Source organism: Capsicum annuum, chromosome 1 (assembly GCF_002878395.1).
Source record: "Capsicum annuum cultivar UCD-10X-F1 chromosome 1, UCD10Xv1.1, whole genome shotgun sequence".
NCBI classification, from domain to species: domain Eukaryota; kingdom Viridiplantae; phylum Streptophyta; class Magnoliopsida; order Solanales; family Solanaceae; genus Capsicum; species Capsicum annuum.
The window spans coordinates 155,968,043-155,990,133 of record NC_061111.1 but is presented as its reverse complement, the minus strand read 5'-3'; the positions used below and the strand labels follow the sequence as shown (position 1 = coordinate 155,990,133).

At 35.1% G+C, this 22,091-nt stretch overlaps 2 protein-coding genes across 2 annotated transcripts; one reads left to right on the top strand and one right to left on the bottom strand.

Moving 5' to 3' along the window:
* The first annotated feature begins 351 nt into the window (after window positions 1-351).
* LOC107840309 (protein YAE1 homolog) lies at window positions 352-8,321 on the top strand. The gene is made up of 5 exons (XM_016684134.2): window positions 352-543; window positions 4,832-6,762; window positions 7,276-7,397; window positions 7,506-7,627; window positions 7,753-8,321. Exons 2-5 carry the CDS (start codon window positions 6,657-6,659, stop codon window positions 7,844-7,846), a joined length of 444 nt encoding a protein of 147 aa, XP_016539620.1. The 5' UTR covers window positions 352-543; window positions 4,832-6,656; the 3' UTR covers window positions 7,847-8,321.
* A 7,360-nt stretch (window positions 8,322-15,681) lies between these two features.
* Window positions 15,682-18,912, bottom strand: LOC107840303. Its single transcript, XM_016684125.2, has 2 exons — window positions 16,163-18,912; window positions 15,682-16,009 (listed from the first exon to the last, which is right to left on the bottom strand). The coding sequence occupies exon 1, from the start codon at window positions 18,650-18,652 to the stop codon at window positions 16,175-16,177; it is 2,478 nt and encodes an 825-aa protein (XP_016539611.2). The 5' UTR covers window positions 18,653-18,912; the 3' UTR covers window positions 15,682-16,009; window positions 16,163-16,174.
* Window positions 18,913-22,091: the final 3,179 nt, after the last annotated feature.

Below are 22,091 nucleotides of genomic sequence, written 5' to 3'. Positions count from 1 at the left end.
TAGAGAGAGAGAGAGATTATAGATATAGATATAGATATACATAGATATAAATATATATTACTCTCTCCGTCCCAAATTTTCTAATTTGGTTTCCCATTTTACTTGTCATTTTTTATTAATCAAGAACACACAAAAAAAAATTTCATGTTTTTCCCTTTTGCATTAATTACTTTTTATTTAAATTAAAATGTAAATATCATTTTATAGGGACAATATCGTAAACTAGCCAGGTTATTAATTATTTTTCTTGTTCCATCTCAATTTGAGATAAATAATTTGGAACGGAGGGAGTATTTTATAAAAATACGTACAATTTTCTAACAGCAATCGAAAATGTTATAACCCCCCCCCCCCCCCCCAAAAAAAAAAGTAATGAAATAGAGTGGGATTGTTCCGATCCGCACCCGCTCCCCACCGACCTCGTCTAAACCCACCCAGTTCCCGCCGAAAAGAATACAAGTAACAAAGAAGAAAAAGAATTGAATAAAAGACAGATTTGGGGTACTCAAATATAGTAGCACCCGAGAATTTTTAGTATTGCAGGTACCATATAAAAATTCTTCAATTGGGACTCTGTAATTAATTTTTTTTTCCTTTATATAAAAGCAATTTAATTGTTGTGAATAGATTATTTAAATACCAAAGAGAAAGGGGCCTTGCTAGTGTATTAAGTTTAGGCTTATTTGTATATATTAAGGAAAATATTTTGTATAGCACAATGAATTGAATGATTATAGATTTGGTTTTAGATGTTTGTAGCATGGGTAGGTATAATCTGATAAATTGACAGTCAAGCATGAAAACCCGACGGTTGGGTATTGTGATTATATTATGAATTAGCCTAAATAAGGAAATTAACCTGAGATTAATAATGATGCGATTATAGATTGATTGATGAAATTTGTATGAATTGCTTGAGGTGGCGAGTTTGGTATTCTCGACACCGAGTATTGTGGGTAGTGATGTTACTGCAGTTTGTGTTTCCATAACTTGCATAATTTATGTACATGATTTTAAAAATAAAATGTGTTATCGAATACTTTGAATTTTCATGTGGGATAAGTCCTTTACTTAAGATATGATGCCGAACCGATTACTTGAAATGCTTTTGCAGTTGTTGCACCTGTTATATCATTACTCGAGATGTGATTACCATCGCGGTGATGATTTTACTGTTATTTGCAGAAACTGTTATGTTTGACAAGTGTTTTCCTAAAGTTCGAAATACATAGCATGATTTGATAAGAACTAAAATGTGTTCTACTGTTTTGACAATATTCATACGAGTATTTTATTGTTTATAAGTATAATTTGAGAGGAGACTGTGAAAGATCCGTAACTAACAATGGGTTTGTTAGACTTGGTGCATTCTTGTATCTATAGATTAGCATTACAATCTTCACTAGTGGAAAGATAGAACTAGCATATAGTCAGATTGTAAAATTTAATACACAAATAGATCACCTCCTAACCAGCGACCAAACACCCAGATTGTTTAAGAATTTCCTCCTTGAACTGAATAATAACCTGTACTTCGAAAGAAAATAAGTTGACAAATTTAACTAAAAAATAAAAGAACAGAACTAGAAAGAAGAAAGAAAAAACCATGTCCACCCCATCATCCCCTTCTTCTTGGTTCTTCCCCAAAATCTTAAATTTCTCAATGTGAGTTTTGGCTTCTCTATCTTTCTGTGATATTTTTTGAATTTTTCCTCTTATCTTCTTGTGAGTTCATCTTTAAGTTTTTTCCTGCAGTTTGTGTCGAATACACATACACACGCGCGCGCGCGCACACACACACATATATATATATTTATATGCTTTGAATTGATCTATTTGTTTCACCATGTACCACCAATGAATACTTGCTAGCTATCATTCATTATTCCTTAGCAGTTTCCAGAAGACAGTCCTATTTTAAATTCTCAGAATCAAATTAATTAACTTTTTTAGCTTGTTGTGGCTATGGTGATGTGATATTTTAGAAAATATAGTGGTTATGTGACTGGTATTTTACAGGTTGAAGTATGTGGAAGATGATGAATAGGGATGGTTCAGGGAAAAAGATGAAGACGATACAGGCGAAGCGAGGGTTCCACACACTCATATCCATCAATTACTAACACTATTTATTGTTTTTTTTTAATTTATTTTTTAATCTCCTTGGTGGAAATCCTACCTACTGCCGCTGATGACAACTATCGTCATCGTAGTGAGCGTCAAGCTTGCCACATTATATCTTTGGTGACTTCCATTGTGTAGATGATCTATCCTGGTTCAATTAGCTTGTCTTGAGCACCAAGTAATCCTGCATTTTCATCTATCGGAGGGCCATATGAGGTGTTTAGTGTCAATCCACAAGAGAACGAAAGTTCCTCCTAAATTCGGGTTCATTAGTCCCCCTAGAGTTTCATATTATTATGTTCATTGATCTGTGTAAGTGGGGGGGGGGGGGGGGGGGGGGAGGGTTATCAGTGGAGCCTCGCCTGAGGATTTGTTCAAGGGAATATTCAGGTTTGACATCATCGGGTTCATGACTAGCACATAATTCCCTATCTGCAGATTGAATGGGCAACGAATGTCAAGGAAACTTTTTACTAAGTTATGGGGGTAGATAAGGATGAATTTCTTGGCATATTAACTTTTATATCTTTTAATATAACTATTTCCATCTGGGATTCCCCCATTATCTCTAATGCCTTTTCTTTTTCCCATGTTGTGGTACTTATTGGTCTCAATGAAGCTGAGTTTACGATGGGGGGTACCTGAGATGACGAACCTAAGTTATTAGGAAGAGTTGATCGTGGACTCTCCATCATCAACCCCATCGAGCCTAGATTCTGGTCCGACGTCCCCTCCCTCGAGTTTCAGCCGTTGATCTGCCAATGGTGAAATAATGGGTCTATGTCCTAACTGTTCTGGTAACTAGAGGATAGATATGCACCATCATTGGGGGTGGTTGTTGCTGGAAGCTGATGGTTGGCATCTCCCAAGTTGGGATGTGAAAGAACGACAGTATCGGTGCCATGAAGTTCATCGGTGGATGCATCACCATCGATATCCATACATGGCCATTGTAAAGACCCATCACCCTCCGTATCCCTTTTGATGCTAGATGGGCTAGCTACTCTGGGATGTGGATGATTAACATCACCTCTCTTTCCTCCATTTGTGCATTTATCACTAAGGATTGTCCCTGCAAAGCCATTTCGACCCACGATGCAAGATTCGGGTTCAAAGGTGCAATTGGGGTCGAGTTGGGAGGAAGACCAGGCACAGGGTACAGATAGATCGACGGTAGGGTGATTTGAGAGAAGCTTGGATTCATGGTTGAGTTGAATACGAAGTTTTGGTGATGGGTTCTGCGGAAGCGAGAGCTGCGAGGCCTCCTTGGCATAGTTAAGTAAGGAAGATGTAGGGTCAGTGTAATAAATAGCAAAGTAAATATCCCTCTTTAATGGAGAACCTAAGCTTCCTTGACTGTTGGAAGTAGTAGGGGTTGGATATTTTGTGGTCCCAGTTGGTTCTAAATCTAGTAATTTCCCATGTGGGATATTAGTATTGTTCGTAGTGTCTACATTAATTGTAGACATCATAAAAGGCAGATCTTGGCGCATTGAATTTATGGTTGTGAGTTTGTCCACGTTGGAAAAAGAGATAGCTTTGCTGGAAGTTGAGGGGCCAAGTAAGGGCTCATAGAATGTTTTATTAACCCCTATTGGGATTATAAGGGGGAGCCACAAAGGTTGTGTGGGGCAAGGGGTCATTTACTACTGTTGGGGTAGGGGTAGTAAGGGCTTTTTATCCTTATTTTTAGGGGCTAACGTAGTAGGGGTAAAATAGTCATTCGGGTTAGTAGCGTGTGAGTGTACCGTCTCACTGTGGAGGTCAGTGTATCTGTTCCTTGAGGGAATTATGCCGGCAATAGTGGGACTAGATGTTGGAGACAAAATGTTTTGATCTTTTCCTGTAGGTTTAGTCATCAATTGTTGTTTATTTTTTTCAACATATTTAAAGATTTTGTTTTCAAGGTACTTACTTGTACTTGCATCAAAGATTTTAACATTAATACCTTCTTTTTTCGCTTGTTGTGGGTCCCTTGGAGGAGCGTTGACTAAGGTAGTTCTGCGTTGTTGCAGTGTTATATCTATTGTAATCTTTTTTTTTTCTTTTTATTGAAGGTGACAGTCGGCCACTCCTCCTTGTTATTGACCTCGTTGAAGCACTGCTTGGTGGGTGAAGTGGCGATGGATTGTTTGCAGTGTGGTGGACTTTTGTCTAGTTGCGTAGACTAGGTATCGGGGCAAGTAGAGAGGGTATGGCCAATCATGCCACACGCTTTGCGTAGGATATCCACCCCTCATAAATAACCATTATTTTAGTTGCCCAATGTATATGTGGGTTTTGACTGGGATTCTAAGGGGGACTTCAACACATATTCTACGTACCTTCTCCTCAAGGTAGCGGAAGTATAGATATTTGTATTGACCAACTTCCCTAACTTACCCCTATCTTTGATAGTTTTAAGTGATCGTAATATTCAGTGGCGAGTTCAGGTAATCTAACCCAAACAACGGGGTAGTACTCCGTTGCTTCAAAGGCTACAAAGTTAGGGTGTCATTTCTTAACAGATAGGAAGAAGCCATTGATAAACCATGGTCCTTTTTGTAAGGCCAAACGCATATTTTCCTCTTTGAGGAATTTTACTGTGAAATAGTCATGTCCCAGGTCTATGAGGATTAGCTCCTCTGTTGGTTTCCAGAGTTGGGTTGGGCGCCTTCTAAGGTAATCATGGCTAACCTTTTTATTGACTAATTTGTATGTTGCGCAGATTCATGGGTTTCGCAGCCGAACTCGTCCCGACGCGATGCTTGTGCAGGTGCAGACGCGGAGTGCGTCTTCAATTCGGTCAAATGAATCCTGAGATGTTGACCCAACATAAGGAACAAAGTTGGTTGTCGTCGCCGGAAGGCGAAAGACCGGCAAAGGATTTAGGGTTATCATCGTCGGAAGGGAGAAAATCGACGATTGTAATTGTTATCGTTGCCGAAAGGGAGAAAACCAGCAACTGTTGTCATTGCCAGATTGCGACTGTAATTATTATGTTGGAATTTAAATAGTTGGGAAGAAAGAGAAAGACTGGTTGGGAACTGTGACATATAACTTTTCAGATCTGTTAGGTAGTTTTTAATAAATAATTTTTTTAATATAAAAAGAATTTTATATTAATATAGTAAAAAAATATATGTACCTGATGGTTTTTCATAACTTTTTTTCTAATATTAATATAGTAAAAAATATATGTGTCAATTGGTTTTTCAAAAATACAAGTACATGCTATAACTAATCCTAATTGAAAAAGTAACTAAAAGTTATGTTAAAGTTAAAAGTAGATTTTTAAAATATCTTTATACTTTTATATTTATAATATTTATTTTTTTTAGTCGAATCCTCACACCCGTATTCATACTTGAATTCGCACCCCCAAATCTTAAAATTTAAATTTTGACGAATCCAACTCTCGGATCCGCACCGTTCTCGGATACCTGCACCCCGAATTCATGCAACGTAGGCTATTTTATGATTACAGAGTACGCCCAAGGCCGATATATTCAATTTGATTTTCATTGTCTGAAAGGACCATTTCAGCTTCCTGGTATACTAGATCATTTGTCAGTGATGTCATCTACATTTGGCAATCCTCAACAATCGTCTTCTCACTATGTGATGACACCATCTTGGTTAAAGCAGTTCGGTAGCAGAGGGGGTCGCTGAGTCATTTGGCTTGCCGTCATTGGGGTTTATGTCTATGTTCATTTTGTCTGGAGGGTCTGGTAGTACATTGTTCATATTGGAAGGTTGTTTAGCTAGAGTGAAGTTACAGAAGCTCTCTACTGTACTAGAAAAGGAACTTGATGAATCAACTACCTCTTTATTGATGTAACAACTAAAAACTTTAGAAAAAAATATTTTAAAATTTTAACTTGCTAGCTATTATTCATTATTCCTTAGCAGTTTCCAGAAGACAGTCCTATTTTAAATTCTCAGAATCAAATTTATTAACTTTTGGAATCATATTAATTAACTTTTTTTAGCTTGTTATGGCTATGGTGTTGTGGTATTTTAGAAGATATAGTAGTGGTTATGTGAATGGTATTTTACAAGTTGGAGTCTGTGGAAGATGATGAATAGGAATGGTTCAGGGAAGAAGACGAAGATGACACGGGCAAGGGGAGGGTTCAACTCGCTCATATCCATCATTTGCCAACACTATTCACTGTTTTTTAATTTTATTTTTGAATCTCCTTGGTGTTAATCCTGCCTACTGCCGGCTGCCGCTAATGACAAATATAGTGATTGTAGTGGGCTGACAAGCTTGCCACATTATACCTTTTGGTGTCTTCTATTGTGTAGATGATCTATCCAAGTTCAATTAGCTTGTCTTGAGCACCTGAATGCTTCTATTAGTAAAATACAGATTTTGCATTCATGTGGAAACTTTTAAGTTAAGATCAATTAATTTTTCAAAATAGGGCAAAGGATATTAGTGTAATCGTTACTCATTCTCTTTAATCCCTCCTTTTTGGCTTGTGATATTTGAAATGATTTGATTTCTCTTCTTCGTGTTATTTTAGCTGATTATTCTAGGTTTGGAGATGAAAAGTAGTATAAAGAACGAACTCTACTCAGACATTTTGGATCTGTCAAACCTTCAATCGAGTCCTAGGCAGACGATCAATTCTGGAAACAATGATTCACAAGGTATGAACTTTAGGTAATCTCGTCAAGCTCATATTGAAAATTAAAAATACGTTTGGTTAAGATTTGAATATCAAATTGCTTACCATTAATAAAAGGTATAATCTGGTGCTCTTATTTCCGGATTGCGTATTGGAATAACTGACGAGGTGGATAACTGAAGGTCTTCATTGTCATTTTAGAAAGTTATATTCTAAAAGATCTTCTTTACTGTGGCTATTCTCAGCAGTTCTGGATGAAAGCGATCTTGAGCTTTTGTTGATCAACTAATGCTCTTTTCTCTCCTTTGTGTTCCTTTGTTCGCCAAAGATTAATCAAAACTTAAAGAACTATATTATCTCACTTATCCTTCTCTATTTTCTCATTTCAAATATTTTTAAACCTCTTATCATGATTTTTGAACAAATGTTTTAGTTAAATGCTGCTAACCGGATATATTCTCACATCCATGTATAGTTTTCTTGGTTGGGGATCTCTCCTATACATAGTGCTGACTGCATTATCATCTAACTGCAGACAACGATTGGTGCGACTTATGGAGTGATGATGGAGATTTGTGTGATGATTCTACCGATAAGTTGGATAAAACATCTGAAATTGACAGGGAATGGCAGAGGCGGCATGACCAATTCCATACTGTAGCCTTACAAGTTAAATCTGACTGAGAGCATCCCCCGAAAAAACTAGATGTGTCCTTGTAGATCACAAATTTCATTTGTGTTTTGTAATTTCTGATGAATTATTAGATTGGATACCGTGATGGTCTTATGGCAGGGAAAGAAGCTTCAGCTCAAGAGGGTTTTAATGTTGGTTTTAGGGACTCTGTATATGTTGGATACAATTGGGGTCTTGTCAGAGGTATCACTAGGTGAGTGTGTGCATTTCATTCATGAAATTTGTAGAGATTTGAATTTGTGTTACCAACTAGAAATTTTCTTTGTGCTGCTTTTGATTTAAATTTGAATCTCTCTTTTTTTCCCTCTTTTGATGAAGTGCTTTCGCCTCTCTTCCTGAAGGCTTAAAAGAAAGAATGGTTAATACAAAGGAAATCCAGAATAAGTTCCAGCACTTACATGAGTCTGCTTAACAGTGAAAATGCTTAAGGTGTTCCATGATAGTCTGTCAAAGAAATTGAAAGAGAGTGTTGAAAATGACAACTCTAGCTTCTGCTTGGTAGATTCCAATGACATCAGCTCCAATGACAATCTTCTCAAGAATTACCAGAAAGAGCTACAATCACTTATTGATGAATCAGGGCTCAAATTGCACTTAGATACACAGGAGTAGCCTTTTCTTTTCTAGCCTTACTCACTGAAGTCGCTTTTCACTTTCTTGAAAAGTGATATTTTTCATCACAATCCACGAAATTGCATTCAGAAAGAGAAGAAAATGGTATACTTGAATACATAGTTTGTACATATAATATTTCTATTATCTAACATTGTATGTGCGATTTAAGTTACAAATTTGTTGTATTCTGAAGAGAAATTACTGTTTGCACTTTGTATTCCCTTTTTTTCTTTCTTTTATGTCAAGTCTTTGGTAAGGGTCTAAATTTGTCTTTTAAGGGGTCGTTTGGTAGAGTGTATAAAAATAATGTAAAATATAATGTATTAGTAATGCTTGTGTCTGCTTGCATTAGTTATGCTTGTATTTTTCTTATGCAGTGTTTGGTTCGATGTATTAAAAATAACATGAATTACATAATTTTAAAAAAAAAATCTTACATAATACCCTTAATATAAATGTTGGAAAGAATGCGAAAATTTTTTTGAGGAATAATAGTGTCTTTAAGCATGTTAATGCATGTATTAGATACATTGCATTACTAATGCCATGAATTTTGAAGCATTAGTAAACACCTCAATACACAATAGAGTGTATAACTAAGGCATTAGTTATACATTAAGTAAAAAGATATACCAAACAAGGTATTACTAATACACATTAAACTAATGCATGCATTAACTTTTCAACACACTATACCAAACGACTGAAAGTTTGGTTGACAAGAATAGTAAACTCCAAAAGTTCCATATTCTCGGTAGTTTCTTTTTGTTAATTCCAGTTTGTTTCGAATTATGATTCATGGGAAGATTGATAAGTAGTTCAAATTTGAAGGGGAAGATTGATGGGAAGAGTTCAAATTTGAAGCAGTTGACATGGGGTTAAAAGGTGAAATAGAGGAAGGAGGTGAAGTTGAAGATGTAATGTTTGATGAAAGTCCTTAACAAGCTTTGGCTCGATTTATTATAGAAACCAAATGGGTTTCTGGACTATTCGAACATACTTTTTTGCTACTTTGCAATGTTTGGTACTGCAGCCTCTAAAATTTGAATGAGTTTTTGCTGCTTTGTTGAAATTGAAGAAAGGGAGTTGTCACAAGGTGCCTGATTCGAATCTTAACAAAATTTGACTTTGAAAATTGGTTATAGAAATTAGGTTTTTACATTTTTTTGCCGCTGTAGTTGCTTTCAGGGGCGGAGCTACAACTACCGAAGGGTGGTCAGATGAACACCTTCGTCGGAAATTTTTTTCGAGTATATAGGTTAAATATAGATATTTATGGTTATATACATATTGTTGCACACCTTTAACAAGTTAGAGAAGCATAGTCTAGTGGTCAAAAGTGTGTATTTCCACATTAACAATCTGAGTTCGAACTTTGGTAGGTGCAGCAGTGCTTTATTTTCTTTATTTTTTAAACAGTTCTTTGCCCAAGGGAAAATATGAACACCCTTAACCAAAAGTCTGGCTCCGCAACTAATTGCTTTCATGACATACTACGTTGGAGATGGACCCAATGTTGAGCCTCTCATAGCCTAGCACCAGGAAACTAGGCAAGCGACTCTGCAAGGCAGCCAGCCTTTCTGCAAAACCTGTAGTGGTTCTTACTCCTACATTGATAATCGTAAGTTCGGAAATTTACTGTTTTCTCATATAGTGTTATGTTGTTTTCAGTTTGTTTCAACAAAAATGGGGTTTTCTTCAGCTTCTTTACTTCCCATATGCCACAATTCATGGGTATTGGTGTGTTCTCCCATTATTGTTTGGGTTTTTTTGGTCGCATGCTTTTTAACTGTATGATTTACCTGACTATTTTGCACAAAGAGAATCATCAGGAATTCACTTGTTTGATATTAAGAAGAAAAAAAATGTTAATTTTCTTTATGCTTCTTCAAGTGTAATAGATTGGTACTTTTCTCAATCTTATGGTATTTTTGGAATCTAAAGATTTTCGTGGTATTCTATATATATTTTATATTTCTCGAATTAAAGAGTTCACCAGAGATACAAAAAAGAAGAATTGTTTGTACAGTGAGCTAGCTTACCCTCTTTGCTACTGCTGGGCATGTTTCCTGTAACAATTAGTCAGTATTTTGTCTACAGGTACATTTATATGTACATGTTTGCTGCTGATATTAATCCTATAGCTGAAAATCAGAGTAGTACTTTAAATTTAAGAAGTGTTGAAGAGGGAGGACAAAGCAAATATTTATTTTGGTCTTTAATTTCATGCAAGTAGTTCCGTTGTCCTTGCTCTGGTTGTCGTAATGATTGATATGAATATCGAGTGTAGCAACTGTCTTCTAATATTGTTGCAGCGTTGTTTCTTTGGTGTTCTTCCTGAACATCAATTTTTATACTGATGTTTAAAATTTGTAGAACCTTGTAGCAACTCATATTTGAAAGCGACAAATATTAATATGGATGGATGCTGGAAAAAACAATCAAATGTCCCCAGCCTGAAAAGAAGATCCTAATAGGAATGTTAGGTGACGTGCATTGTATAAACCTAAGATGGCGAATGAAAAGAATGGGCGCAACGTAGAAACCAAGTGTTGAAATGTAGTCCATTTGAAAGAACGCCTGCTAACATCTCTATTGAGATAACCACGACATCAAGGCATTTGCAGTGTTGCAGGAAAAGCAATTTGACGCAATCAAATTCATCCAGATGATGTGGTTTGTACAAATCTGTTTTCACTGGCCATGGTTGGTTCTTTAACAAAATATTTAGATATATATAAAAATGTTTAGTATAGACAGTGCTCGAGTAAGTACGACATCGCTTATTGATTTATATATATCCATGAGATCAAATAGTCTTCTACATTTTGGTTATACTTTGAGGTATATATTTTATTCTGAGTATCACTAGATTGTGTATCTAGTTACATTTATTATAAGGATCACTATATTTTCATTCTCATTTGATCGACTAATAGCTGATCCAACCAATTTCAAAGAAGAAAACAAAACTTTACAACCCACATCAACAAAAAGGCTCTTAGGGTCAGCTACCTGGTTTCTGCTACAGGTTCTGTTTATTGGTTGGCATTATTGATGCTTGCTTTGAACAATGTGGTCCACATGAAGTGTGGAAGTTTGGGATGTGGGAGCAAGTATATCTATGGAGCTGTTATACACTTGTCATTTTTGTTCCATTAAGGCTCCTTATTAATGTTTCAACTGCTTTTTATGCTCTCACACATTAATTTCCTTCCCCCTTTACCACCGGCCTCTCTTCTATGAGTGTATCAAGGTATCATTAGTAGTAATACCTTAATGCATGTTTCTGAGGATAAAAAAAAGTATGGCTGATAAAGAATGATCAGTTGAAAACATGAGAGAGTTGTATCTGTATTTAGGTAATCGTTAGGAGAAAAGGCTAAAAGTTAATGATAATAATAATTGTGGCTGATATGCAGTTGTTTCCGCAACATATATGAATCAGTTAGTGTTTGCATTATTCCTAGAGCACGATTGACGATTGTGACTTTTTTGTTGCTTACCTTATTTTTGCAGTCAACTCTTTGATGAACTCTGCAATCTCTTCTAACCAATATTCCATTCATTATATACGTTGGTTTTTAACTTTGAAATTAGAGAAATAACCGAGAAAGAGTTGAAAAAGAAATACTGTAGTTGTATTGTTAAAGGAAATTATTTTATTTATAACTCAAAACATATATTGATAGCTAAATTTCTAACTACACTTCAATTTAAATTAGATGACTAATTCTTATTCAGATAATAAAGGGATAACGAATTCCTAATTTAAAACTACTAAAATTATCTATTCTTACTTTATTTTTAAGACATATTTTCAACACTCCTTGATCAAAAATTGTCTCGGTTTCAATTAAATTTGACCTCTTGAATAAATCTGTCAATTCATCTTTTTTTGGCTTATGTGCATCTTCTGTTAGATTAAATGAGAAACCTTTGCCTCTCATTTCAACTTGTAAAATCTCAAGATTAGTGGAATCAAAGATTCAACACTATTTATCTCCAAGCAATAGTTTAAATCCTTCTTCCATTAGTTGGCCAACACTTAACAAACTTTTATCAATATTGGGTACGTAAAGTACATTTGAAATTATTTTTATACCTGAAACTGTTTTGGTTACAACATTCCTTTTTCCTTCTGCAGGAATATAGTCACCGTTACCAATTTTGATTTTCTTATTTTCCAAAGGCAAAAACTCTTTTTAAAGAGTTTTGTCATATGTCATGTGGTTTGTACAATCACTGTCAATCATTCAAAAATCAGATTTCTTTGTTGAAGATGTTGCCACAAATAAGAGATTTTCTTCTTTTTTGGTGACTTGGGTTTCTGCTTCATATTTTTGAGATTTGTTTTTGCAAATCACAGCTTCATGGCCAAGTTGATTACAAATCTTGCATTATGCATCTGGTCTCTTCCAACATTTCAATGGAGGATGACCTATTTTGCCACAGTGCTGGCAAGGTGGGGTGGTTGGCCGTCAAATCTCTTTCAACCATACCATCCTTTCTCATAAGCCTCCTTTATTCTTGTGCATGCAATGTATTTAACAATTCTGTCGAGGTAATCTTGGACAGATCTTTTGTGTTTTCCAAAATAGTAATTGATACTTCGTATCTTTCAAGCACAATAACAAGAATTTTTTCAACAATTCTTGAATCTTTAAATTTTGCGCCAAGCAATCTTACCTTGTTAACAATGCTAAGAAGTCGGTCTGAGTACTCTTTGATAGTCTCGAATTCCTTCATCTTTTGCAATTCGAATTTCCTTTTTAGATTCAACACCTTCATGCCTCGTATTCGTTTATCTCTTGTGTATTCTTCCTTCAGATAATCTCAAATTTCTTTTGCTGATTTAAAGGCCATAATTCTCATAAAAATTATTGGAGAAACACTAACAAACAAAGTTGTTTTTGCTTTTCTGATTTTCTTTTCCTTTTGACTTTTGATCTGGGCCACCGTGGGATTATCGGGCAGCGGAAGAACATCATAATCCTCCTCCACGGCCTCCCAAAAATCTAAAGCCTCAAGATAAGTCTTCATTCTTACTACCCAAAGTTGGTAATTCTCACCATCAGTTATTTGGAAAAAGTTGTTTTCAGAATTCATCTCTCTCATAAATCCCTAAGAAAATGGTTTTGATACCAATTATTGGTTTTTACCTTTAAAATTAGAGAAATAACAGAGAAAGAGTTGTAGAAAGAAATACTGCAATTGTATTGTCTAAGAAATTATTTTATTAACAACTCAAAACATATATTTATAGCTAAATTTCCAACTATACTTCAATTTAAACATATATTTATAGCTAAATTTCCAACTATACTTCAATTTAAATTGGAATAACTAATTCCTATGTCACATAGGACTCTAAGTAATTTAAAACTACTAAAATTATCTATTCCTACTTTATTTCAAAGACATATTTTCAACAACTAATTTTAACCGCACGTGCCTCACACACGTGGAACGTTTGATTATTTAAAATTTAATGATTTTACCTATTGTGGAGATTTTTAATAAAGTGTAAAAGTTCAAATCACTTTTCAAACATCTTTCACACTTCAATATAATAATGTAGACATAAACATATACTTGAAATCTTCCTTTATTTTTAAAGTCAAATCTTTACAAAATCATTTATTACATTCTTATTAGGTACTTAAAACTTTTAAAAATCTGGTACTTCTTAAATTTTTCTTATTCTAATAGTTTTATATTTATTTCTAATTTTTTTCAAATCTTCTTCAAATCAAATTTAATTGATTTAGATTCTTAAACTAATGAAAAAAGTATCAGTTGTCATTAATTTTGATGACTTCTAATAAGGAAAGGTCTTAACATAAATATATTTAATTAATTTTCAACTCTTAAATTAGGAAAAAATATTGATATTCTGATGATTTTTAATAAGAAAGGTTTTACCATAAATATATTTAATTAATTTTTAACTTTTAAATATTAGAAAAAAACAGTGAAAAGACGATTTTGCCAAAGTAAGGACTTTCAATGAAGGGCAAAAAGTTCAAACAATATTTCTAAGGCCCTTCACACTTTTAATATTATATATATATAGATTATAGATAAGATAATACATCGAAACACCCCTAAACTTGTAGTTAAAACTTACTTTAGACGCTAAACTAATCGGACAATTATATACCCTCTTTAACAACTTTAAAGTGAATTTTTTACCCCCTACAAAAATTATACCACTCTCACTGCGGAGAGTGAAGTATACACGCCCCAATTTGAACCACGTCAGTACCATGTCATTGTCATGTCATTACCATGTAAGAAATTATAATTTAAAAAAAATAATCCCACACATATACAATTGTTATATACATATACTATTTTTATATATTTATTTTTAAAAAATTATAATTTCCTTCTTATTCGAACCACCCACCTTCAACCATTTTCTTTCTTCATCGAACCCCACCACACCACCCATTTTTCTTCTCCTTAGACCATTCCCCGTTCTCCCCCCCCCCCCCCCCCCCCCCCCCCCCCCCCCCCCTCTCCGCCTCCCCCCCCCCCCCCCCCCCCCTTCCTCTCTTTCTCTCCTTTCAACCCTAATGCCTTCTCCTCTAATTTTTTTTATTTTTTCCATTAACATCATTAGATAACAATCATGAACAACAATTCAATTCATAATATAGACACACATAGAAGAGAATTAGCACCACTCCTTCCATCATCACTCTCACGATACTACATCACACACCATAAGTACATATATCACCATCCCTTCACAATACGCACACACTGAGATATACATATACAGATTCTTTATTCACCGAGGAGGGCCTCCAATTTTCTTTGCTCACTCACAGCAACCAAACATCCACGCAGACTCAATTCCACACAGCACACACACGTAGAAACGACGGATTGAGGGGTACAGTAATTGGCAAAAATCAGAGTAGAGAAAGGGGAGAAATCAGGGTAGAGGAGAAATCGAAAAAATTCATTTAAAACAATAAAGTTGTCAACTTTGAGACAATTTTGACATAAATTGCCTATCAAGTATCATAAATTTCACAATTTTTCAACTCAAAAACATAAAAGCTTCAATTCACAAACTTCTCAAAACATTCAATTTCACCTTTTACGGAACATTCCATGGCTTCGTCTCGAGATGGGTGAGGGATTATGAAAAAGATAAAGAAATGATGTGTTGGAGGGTAGGAGGGGTGAGGGGAACGGGAGGGGGGGGCCAACGAAGAAAATGAAGAACGGGAGGGGGGGCAACGAAGAAGATGAAGAAGAAATGGTTTCTTACTTTTACATTATATATATATATATATAAAGAGAATTTATAAAATTTAGAAGGTTGGCCCCACTTTTTTCTACGCTTTTTGGACCACTTACGAGCGGATTTTTAAAGAATTTGCCACGTCAGCAATTCGGGGTGAAAAAAATTCACTTTAAAGTTGTTAAGGAGTATATAATTGCCCGATTATTTTAGGGTTTGAAGTAAGTTTTGACTACAAGTTTAGGGGTGTTTCGATGTATTATCTCATTATAGATATTCAACTTGCTCATTGGTGATTACTGGTAGCATACGTGTCAAAAGGATTTTATTTCCACAGGATTTTATTCTCATATTTCAGATAGAAGTCGAGATGATAGCTGAAGATCATTGTATCATAACATGTCAGGATACATATAAGAAATATTAGCCAACTGTAGATAAAGCCATAGATTGAAGTACATAAAACCTTTCACAACAATACTGAAGTATGGATAGGCATCATCCTCAGGAAACAAACACAACAGCAAGTTCTATTATAAATTACTTCAGAATCTATGAACAGGTATTCCACCATCTAATCCCAATCAATTCCTTTAATGCCATTTAAGCTGGAATCTTTGCACATGTTGGAGGGTTGTGACTTGTGACCAACGAGCCAATTGTTCCTGCACTTCTTACTAGCTCCGCGCTGATGTCAACCTGTGCCAAAAGGGAAGCATGGGTTCATTGCAACTCATATATGAAAACAACTCCTATTGGCAAACAAGATTTGATCTAGCATTCTGATCACAGTAGTTTGATTATGACATATAAGGACAGAATTGTATTAGATGGTACGAGTTTTGTGCTAACCTTGATCTGGCATCAGTTGCAAGCCTGAATTGGTCTAGGATGTGCAAATCCTGCTGCGCTGCGCCTGAGGTGAGGTTCCCATTTAGATGTTGGAGTGACCGTTTCAAAAGCTTCCACGAGCAATGCAACCTTTCTCTTGCGAGCTGGTGCAAGTTTGTCCACTACTCGTTGGAGTGCAAAATCAAGCATCCAGTCCTCTGCATTTTTCCTGTCATCCATCATCTGATGCTTGAGATCAACTTTCTCTGCATCTGGTTCTGGCTCCAGTGGCAGGAAATTTGGTGGTCGTGGATTGAATTCTCTTGATTCCTCTGGCTCCTTAGTGTCACTGCGCCTGGCTATGCCTCTCAGCTTTCTGTAGCTCTCAGACAGTTCATCGCTCGGTTCATATTTTGCATGTGTCTTCTTATCTTTGAATTTTGTTGCATCTTTGATTTGGTTCAGCTTTTCTGCACACGCCTCAGCTATTGGATCTGCTTCGACACCAGGGGCGTTTTCAGTTTCATCTTCAGCTTGATGGCCTGTATGGTCTTCACTAGTCTTGTTCTTGAGATCTACATCCACTACCAACTGTTTATCATTATCGCCATGGTCATTTTCATTTCCTTGTTCACAGCAATCAAGATTTGTTTGTGTGTCCTCCATCTCGACAACAATGTCTTCATCAGAATTTCTTTCATTGTCCTTGAATGTTTCATCTTGCACTTCATTGAGATGGAAAACATTGAGCTCGTGATACCCTGTACCTCCAGTTGCATCACCATCTTGAAGAGCTGCACATTCCTGATGAGAAGTTGAAATTTCATCTTCTTGACAGAAGGTTTCTTCTGCCTTAACAGCAGCCTGATAATCCATTGTTTCTATCTCATTATCTGTTAGACAGGAATCATACTGATCCTCCGGCTTCTCAGTTATTTCACCATCCAGTATGAAAGTGACATCTATAGAGTAAAATGAACTGTCCTCAGGAGCTTCAACACACTCATCAATGTCCAACTCTGCATGCGAACAGGTGGATTCGGAGTCATCATAACAAAAACTTATTCCAGAGATGCTACTTTCTTTATCCAAGGACTCTTCCAGAATGTTGTCAGATAGAAGTTCATCTAATTTACCCTTGAACTCCTCGCTGACAACTGAATCTCCAACCAGTGTGATGGGATCTGTATCATATGACATTGAACCTACTTCGTCTTCGCTATATGCATAGTACTTCTCGACATCCCAGTCCATATCAGAAGCTTCAGATTCTAGCTCTTCTGCTGTTGCTTCTATCTCTAATTCAGTATGCATACTCAAGGATTCAGAACCCACTTCTTCTTGAACCATGGGTGGCACATAGATATCTTCACTGGCACCTTCATTCGGATTCTCTGAAGGCTGGAAGCCAGGTGTGTCGATTTCGGCTGAAATGGCCTCTCTCTTCTGATCAAGATTGTCCTCGGTCTCATCTGCTGCCACTTCATCTGAAGATACAAGATCAGTGGCAGAAGAATCAGTGATCTTATGATCATCTACCAAGTTGGTGTTTGGGCCAACGATATCAGCCTTCTCTTCCCTTTCATTGCTATAAATTTCGACAAAAAACTCTTTGTCATCTTCATTTATCAGAGAAGCTACCTCTGTAGTACTCTGTATTTGTTTTGGTACATTCTCATTCAAACCTAATCCACGGGGATTAGCTCGACGGGGGGAGAAGCATCCCAACTTGAGATTCCTCTGATTCTTTAGCGTACGCCTTCTTGCTGACATGAAACACTTTAAGGGAGGCAAAGGAGGGTGATGGTGACCATTAAGGGAGCAATATGTGTATGGGCAAACCTTGAAGACAGAAGTTCCAGCTGATTCTGTTCCTCCAGGACTAAGTTCAAGGTATGAAGGAAACTTGGCTTCTTTCAAAGTTGATGAACATGTAGCCCTCTCTACATGAAAGTCTTCACACAGAACAATAGGGGAACATGGTTTCTTCGCTGAAACTCTTGCTGGTTTAAAACTAGGAGTTTTTGTCAGGGTGGTCCTCACTAGTTTCAAACTAGAAGTTCTAGCTAATAAACTCCTTGTTGGTTTGTTAACAGAATTAGATGAGCCTAACTTTGAGTTATTTGAATTTTTTCTGCTAGAACTTTGAGAATAAGTTTGAGGGCTCCTTGAACTAACCTGAGATTGCTCTTTCCTTGCAACAGAACTGCTGGTGGACTTCATATAATTTGGAGTGGATGTTGACTGCTGCTGCTTCTTTGGTGTTGAAGAATTAGTAGTGGGGGGTGGCTTTCCTGGCTGAGGTACATATTTTCTGAAATTTGGTGAGTGACAGATTTCATAATCTGAGTGTTTGGTTTTGCCTGATTTCTTCATCATCTTCTTCTTGACTTCAGATCCTTTGTTCTTGATATCATGGCTTTGTGATATAGGCAAAGATGGTTTGTGGTTAATCATTTGCTTGTTGGCTTTAATATGATCAGCTTTGATACCAAGCTTTCTTTGCACCATCTTAGTGGGGTTTAGGAAAAGAAAGATATATTCTTTTCAAAGGATTATTGGATATCAGGTGGTGTTTCTTCTTCTTGAGATAGAGAGTTTCAGTTCATGAAGAAAGGCAGTTTTTGATATCTCAACTACCAGAGATTCCAAAGGTTATTTCCTTTGGTTTGCAAGCAGACCTCCTTTTTTAATGTTCTTGTCTTGCTTTCTTTTGTGTGTGTGTGTGTTGTTGTTGGGGGGTGGGGCTTGCTTTTTGGTGTTTGATTTGTCATGTGGGAAATTTTTAATATTAAGATTAAGATAAGAACTAGATGCTGACCTGCACTAATGGGGAGGTCATGGGGTCCTTTTTGGATTCTTTTATGCTAATTCTGGTTTGAATTATTGTGATTTATGGACAATCAACAGATGGCACTGCTGCACTGTCTCATTTTAATAACTGATGGATTATTTGGTCCAATACAAAGTTACCCTAATCATATACTACAACAACATATACTCGATTGTTCTAATAGACCTAACTCGATAGAAAAGAAAAAAATTTGAAGCATGATTGCAAGAAAGTATAACAAGAGAACAACAAAATACAAATCAAATGAAGCAACACATAGTAATATACATAGATATGATTCTAAAATTATAATATCACCTTTTCTATGTGATAGATAATCATAAGATTTTGGGTATAAATTATTATTCTGATTTATCTTGTAATCACAACAAAATACTGAATAAACTTAATCTTCAGAAGTCATTACAGATTTCCACTGTTATGTATTTCATGAAATGACTCACACTCCTCTTAACTTTATATTAAAGATTTTTAAAAAATGAAAACATTACAAGATACACAAAAGCTTATAATGCTTGTAGAGTCTCTCGACGTCGGAAGATTAGGTGGAAAAAATAATATCACTTAATCACCATCAAATTAATTGTACTCTTTTTCTATTCGTAAAGATTCTATTAGATTTTTTATTTTTTTAATCTTTTGGAAAATGACAAAAAGATAGGAGCAATAATTTTAGTTAAAGATGAACTTGCTTGACAAAACATAATGGCATAAATTAAGGGACCATAACATACAGTTTAACTGATTATTTAGATCTTTAATATACCCAAAGTCGTTTATTCTCAAGTATTAAACCTTATAAAATAGTAGGCATGATGTTGATGGTGAAGGAATATGATTTTCCTTTTTCTTTTTGTGCTTTATTAGATAAAAGAAAAGTAAAGAAATAGGAATATGCAGAAGACAAATCTTGCATTCTAAGGGTGATTTAGTTGACCATTAAAAAACCATGGACTCCATTAATTTATTTTACTTTTCAAAAACAAAAACAAAAAAAAGGTTAGTGGAAATAGCCACAAATTTGGAAAAAGGAAAATGAGAAAAGGGGGGGAAGAAAAAAAAAAAAAAAAAAAAAGATGGGGTATTTGTAGTAGGGACCCATCCACCATGAGGACTGAGGACTGAGAGCTGAGGAGGAGCGTCTTTGTTGTACCGCAGATTTTTTCAGACGCTCCTCACCTTTTTCATCTTTCTCTTTGCTTTCTCTTTAAGGAAAAAAAGATTTAGGGTGTGTTTGGTACGAAAGAATTCTTATTTTCTTTTGAGAATATATTATTTTTTAATTTTATTTTTTTTTTTAGTATTTGGTAAGTAAAAAATATGTTATATTAAAAATATTTATATGTGATCTAGCAAAAAATTATAGAGATGGAATGAGGTGTGGCTGGGGCCTTGAGGGTAGCGGAGGCGGGATGATCAAGGAGTAGAGGTTGGAGGTTAGGGGCGAAGCTAACATGCAATGAGGGGGTTTGTTTCTTTGACAAAAAATTATATTATTTATAAATGGTTAAAAAAAAAAATTATTTATATATAATAGATGTTGAATCCCATTTGGCTAGTTTGTGTGTGCACTTTTAAATTCTCTTAATGGAAATCATGTCTCTGCTACCGTTGGAGGTATTGGATAGATGGAAGCATAAAATAAATATAAAATGTGACTTATAAAATTTATTTTCTCTTTTTTCATTAAGAAATTATTATTTTTTTCATTTTTAAGAAATATTTTCCTACACATCAGGCACACCTTTAAAGTAGTTTTAAACATCGAAAATGACTGCCTCTAAATTTCTCTTTTAACAGTGAGCATGCTTGATTTTTTATTTTTTTTATTATGTAATATGAGATTTAGTAATTTCTTCTCTTCATTAGACTTTTGGTCTAATTTTACCATTGTAGTCAGACATAACATGTGACACTTAGAGAAACGTCAACCTGCAAGTAATTTTAAACTATAAAATTAAGTAAACTTAATCCTCTTTTTTTTCGAAAAATTTGAATATGGGAACTTATCCATTTCGCAATGAAGTTCTGTTGATTTGTAATGAAAACACGAAATCATCTACTAACAAGAAGGTTATGAATGGATTAAAAGTCAAAAGGAAATGCAAATTGTGCAATTTCAAACAGTACATGGATGAGTTTGAACTCTTTTTTATTTTAATTATTTAATTGAGTGATTTTTTTTAATAGGCTGATAGCTTTGATCATAGATTTTTTTTTTAAAAAAAAAAGTCATATAACTGTTATAGTTAATGATGTAGTTCAATTAGCTATAGAAAAGACGAAGCAAGAATGAGAAGTTGCAAGTAATAAAATTGTGTTATATTTAAAGGGATTCGATAAATATAATTTGACCTTAATTTAACAATTTAATCTTATTACCCATACATGTAAGGTGCAATATCACCATTTTCAAATGAAAAAGAAGGAGGTAATGAATGTTTTTTTTATCACAATTTTTATTAGGTAAAAACTTAGATGCACTTCATATTTACGTCAAGCAAATAAAATGTAAGACATTTATGTATCATGCATACATTAAACTCAAAGGGTTAGTTTTCAATCGCTAAAATTAAATTACTTCGATATAACATTGCATGCAAATAAGTATTTACCTAGTGTGGAGCCAAAATGATGGTTAATATGGCTTCCGTCGTCCATAATTTAGTGAAACCACTCACTCACTGAAATTGAAAAAAATTAAGACAATGATCCTTTTAACAATGTCGAAAATATTAAAATTATTATTGTCTCCCAAATTTGCTGTTGAACTTCTATTTATGGTTCAAATGTACTATTCTATATTCACCGTGCTTTGCTAATCGAAACTTTTATATTGAACAAAAAGATAAACAAATTAGGGATAATACTCACAAAAATACCTGAACTTTGACCGAATTTTCAGTTGAGTATACTGAACTTTGCGGGGATCCTATTACCCCTAGACTTTTTTTTTCGTATTTTAATGGCATATATCTGCCCACTTAGACACGTGTAAATATGAGGTTGGTGCGTGTATTACACGCGCTAATACACGTGTAAAAACGAGATTGGCGCATGTATTACACCGCCAGTCGCCGAAACTGGGTATAGAGT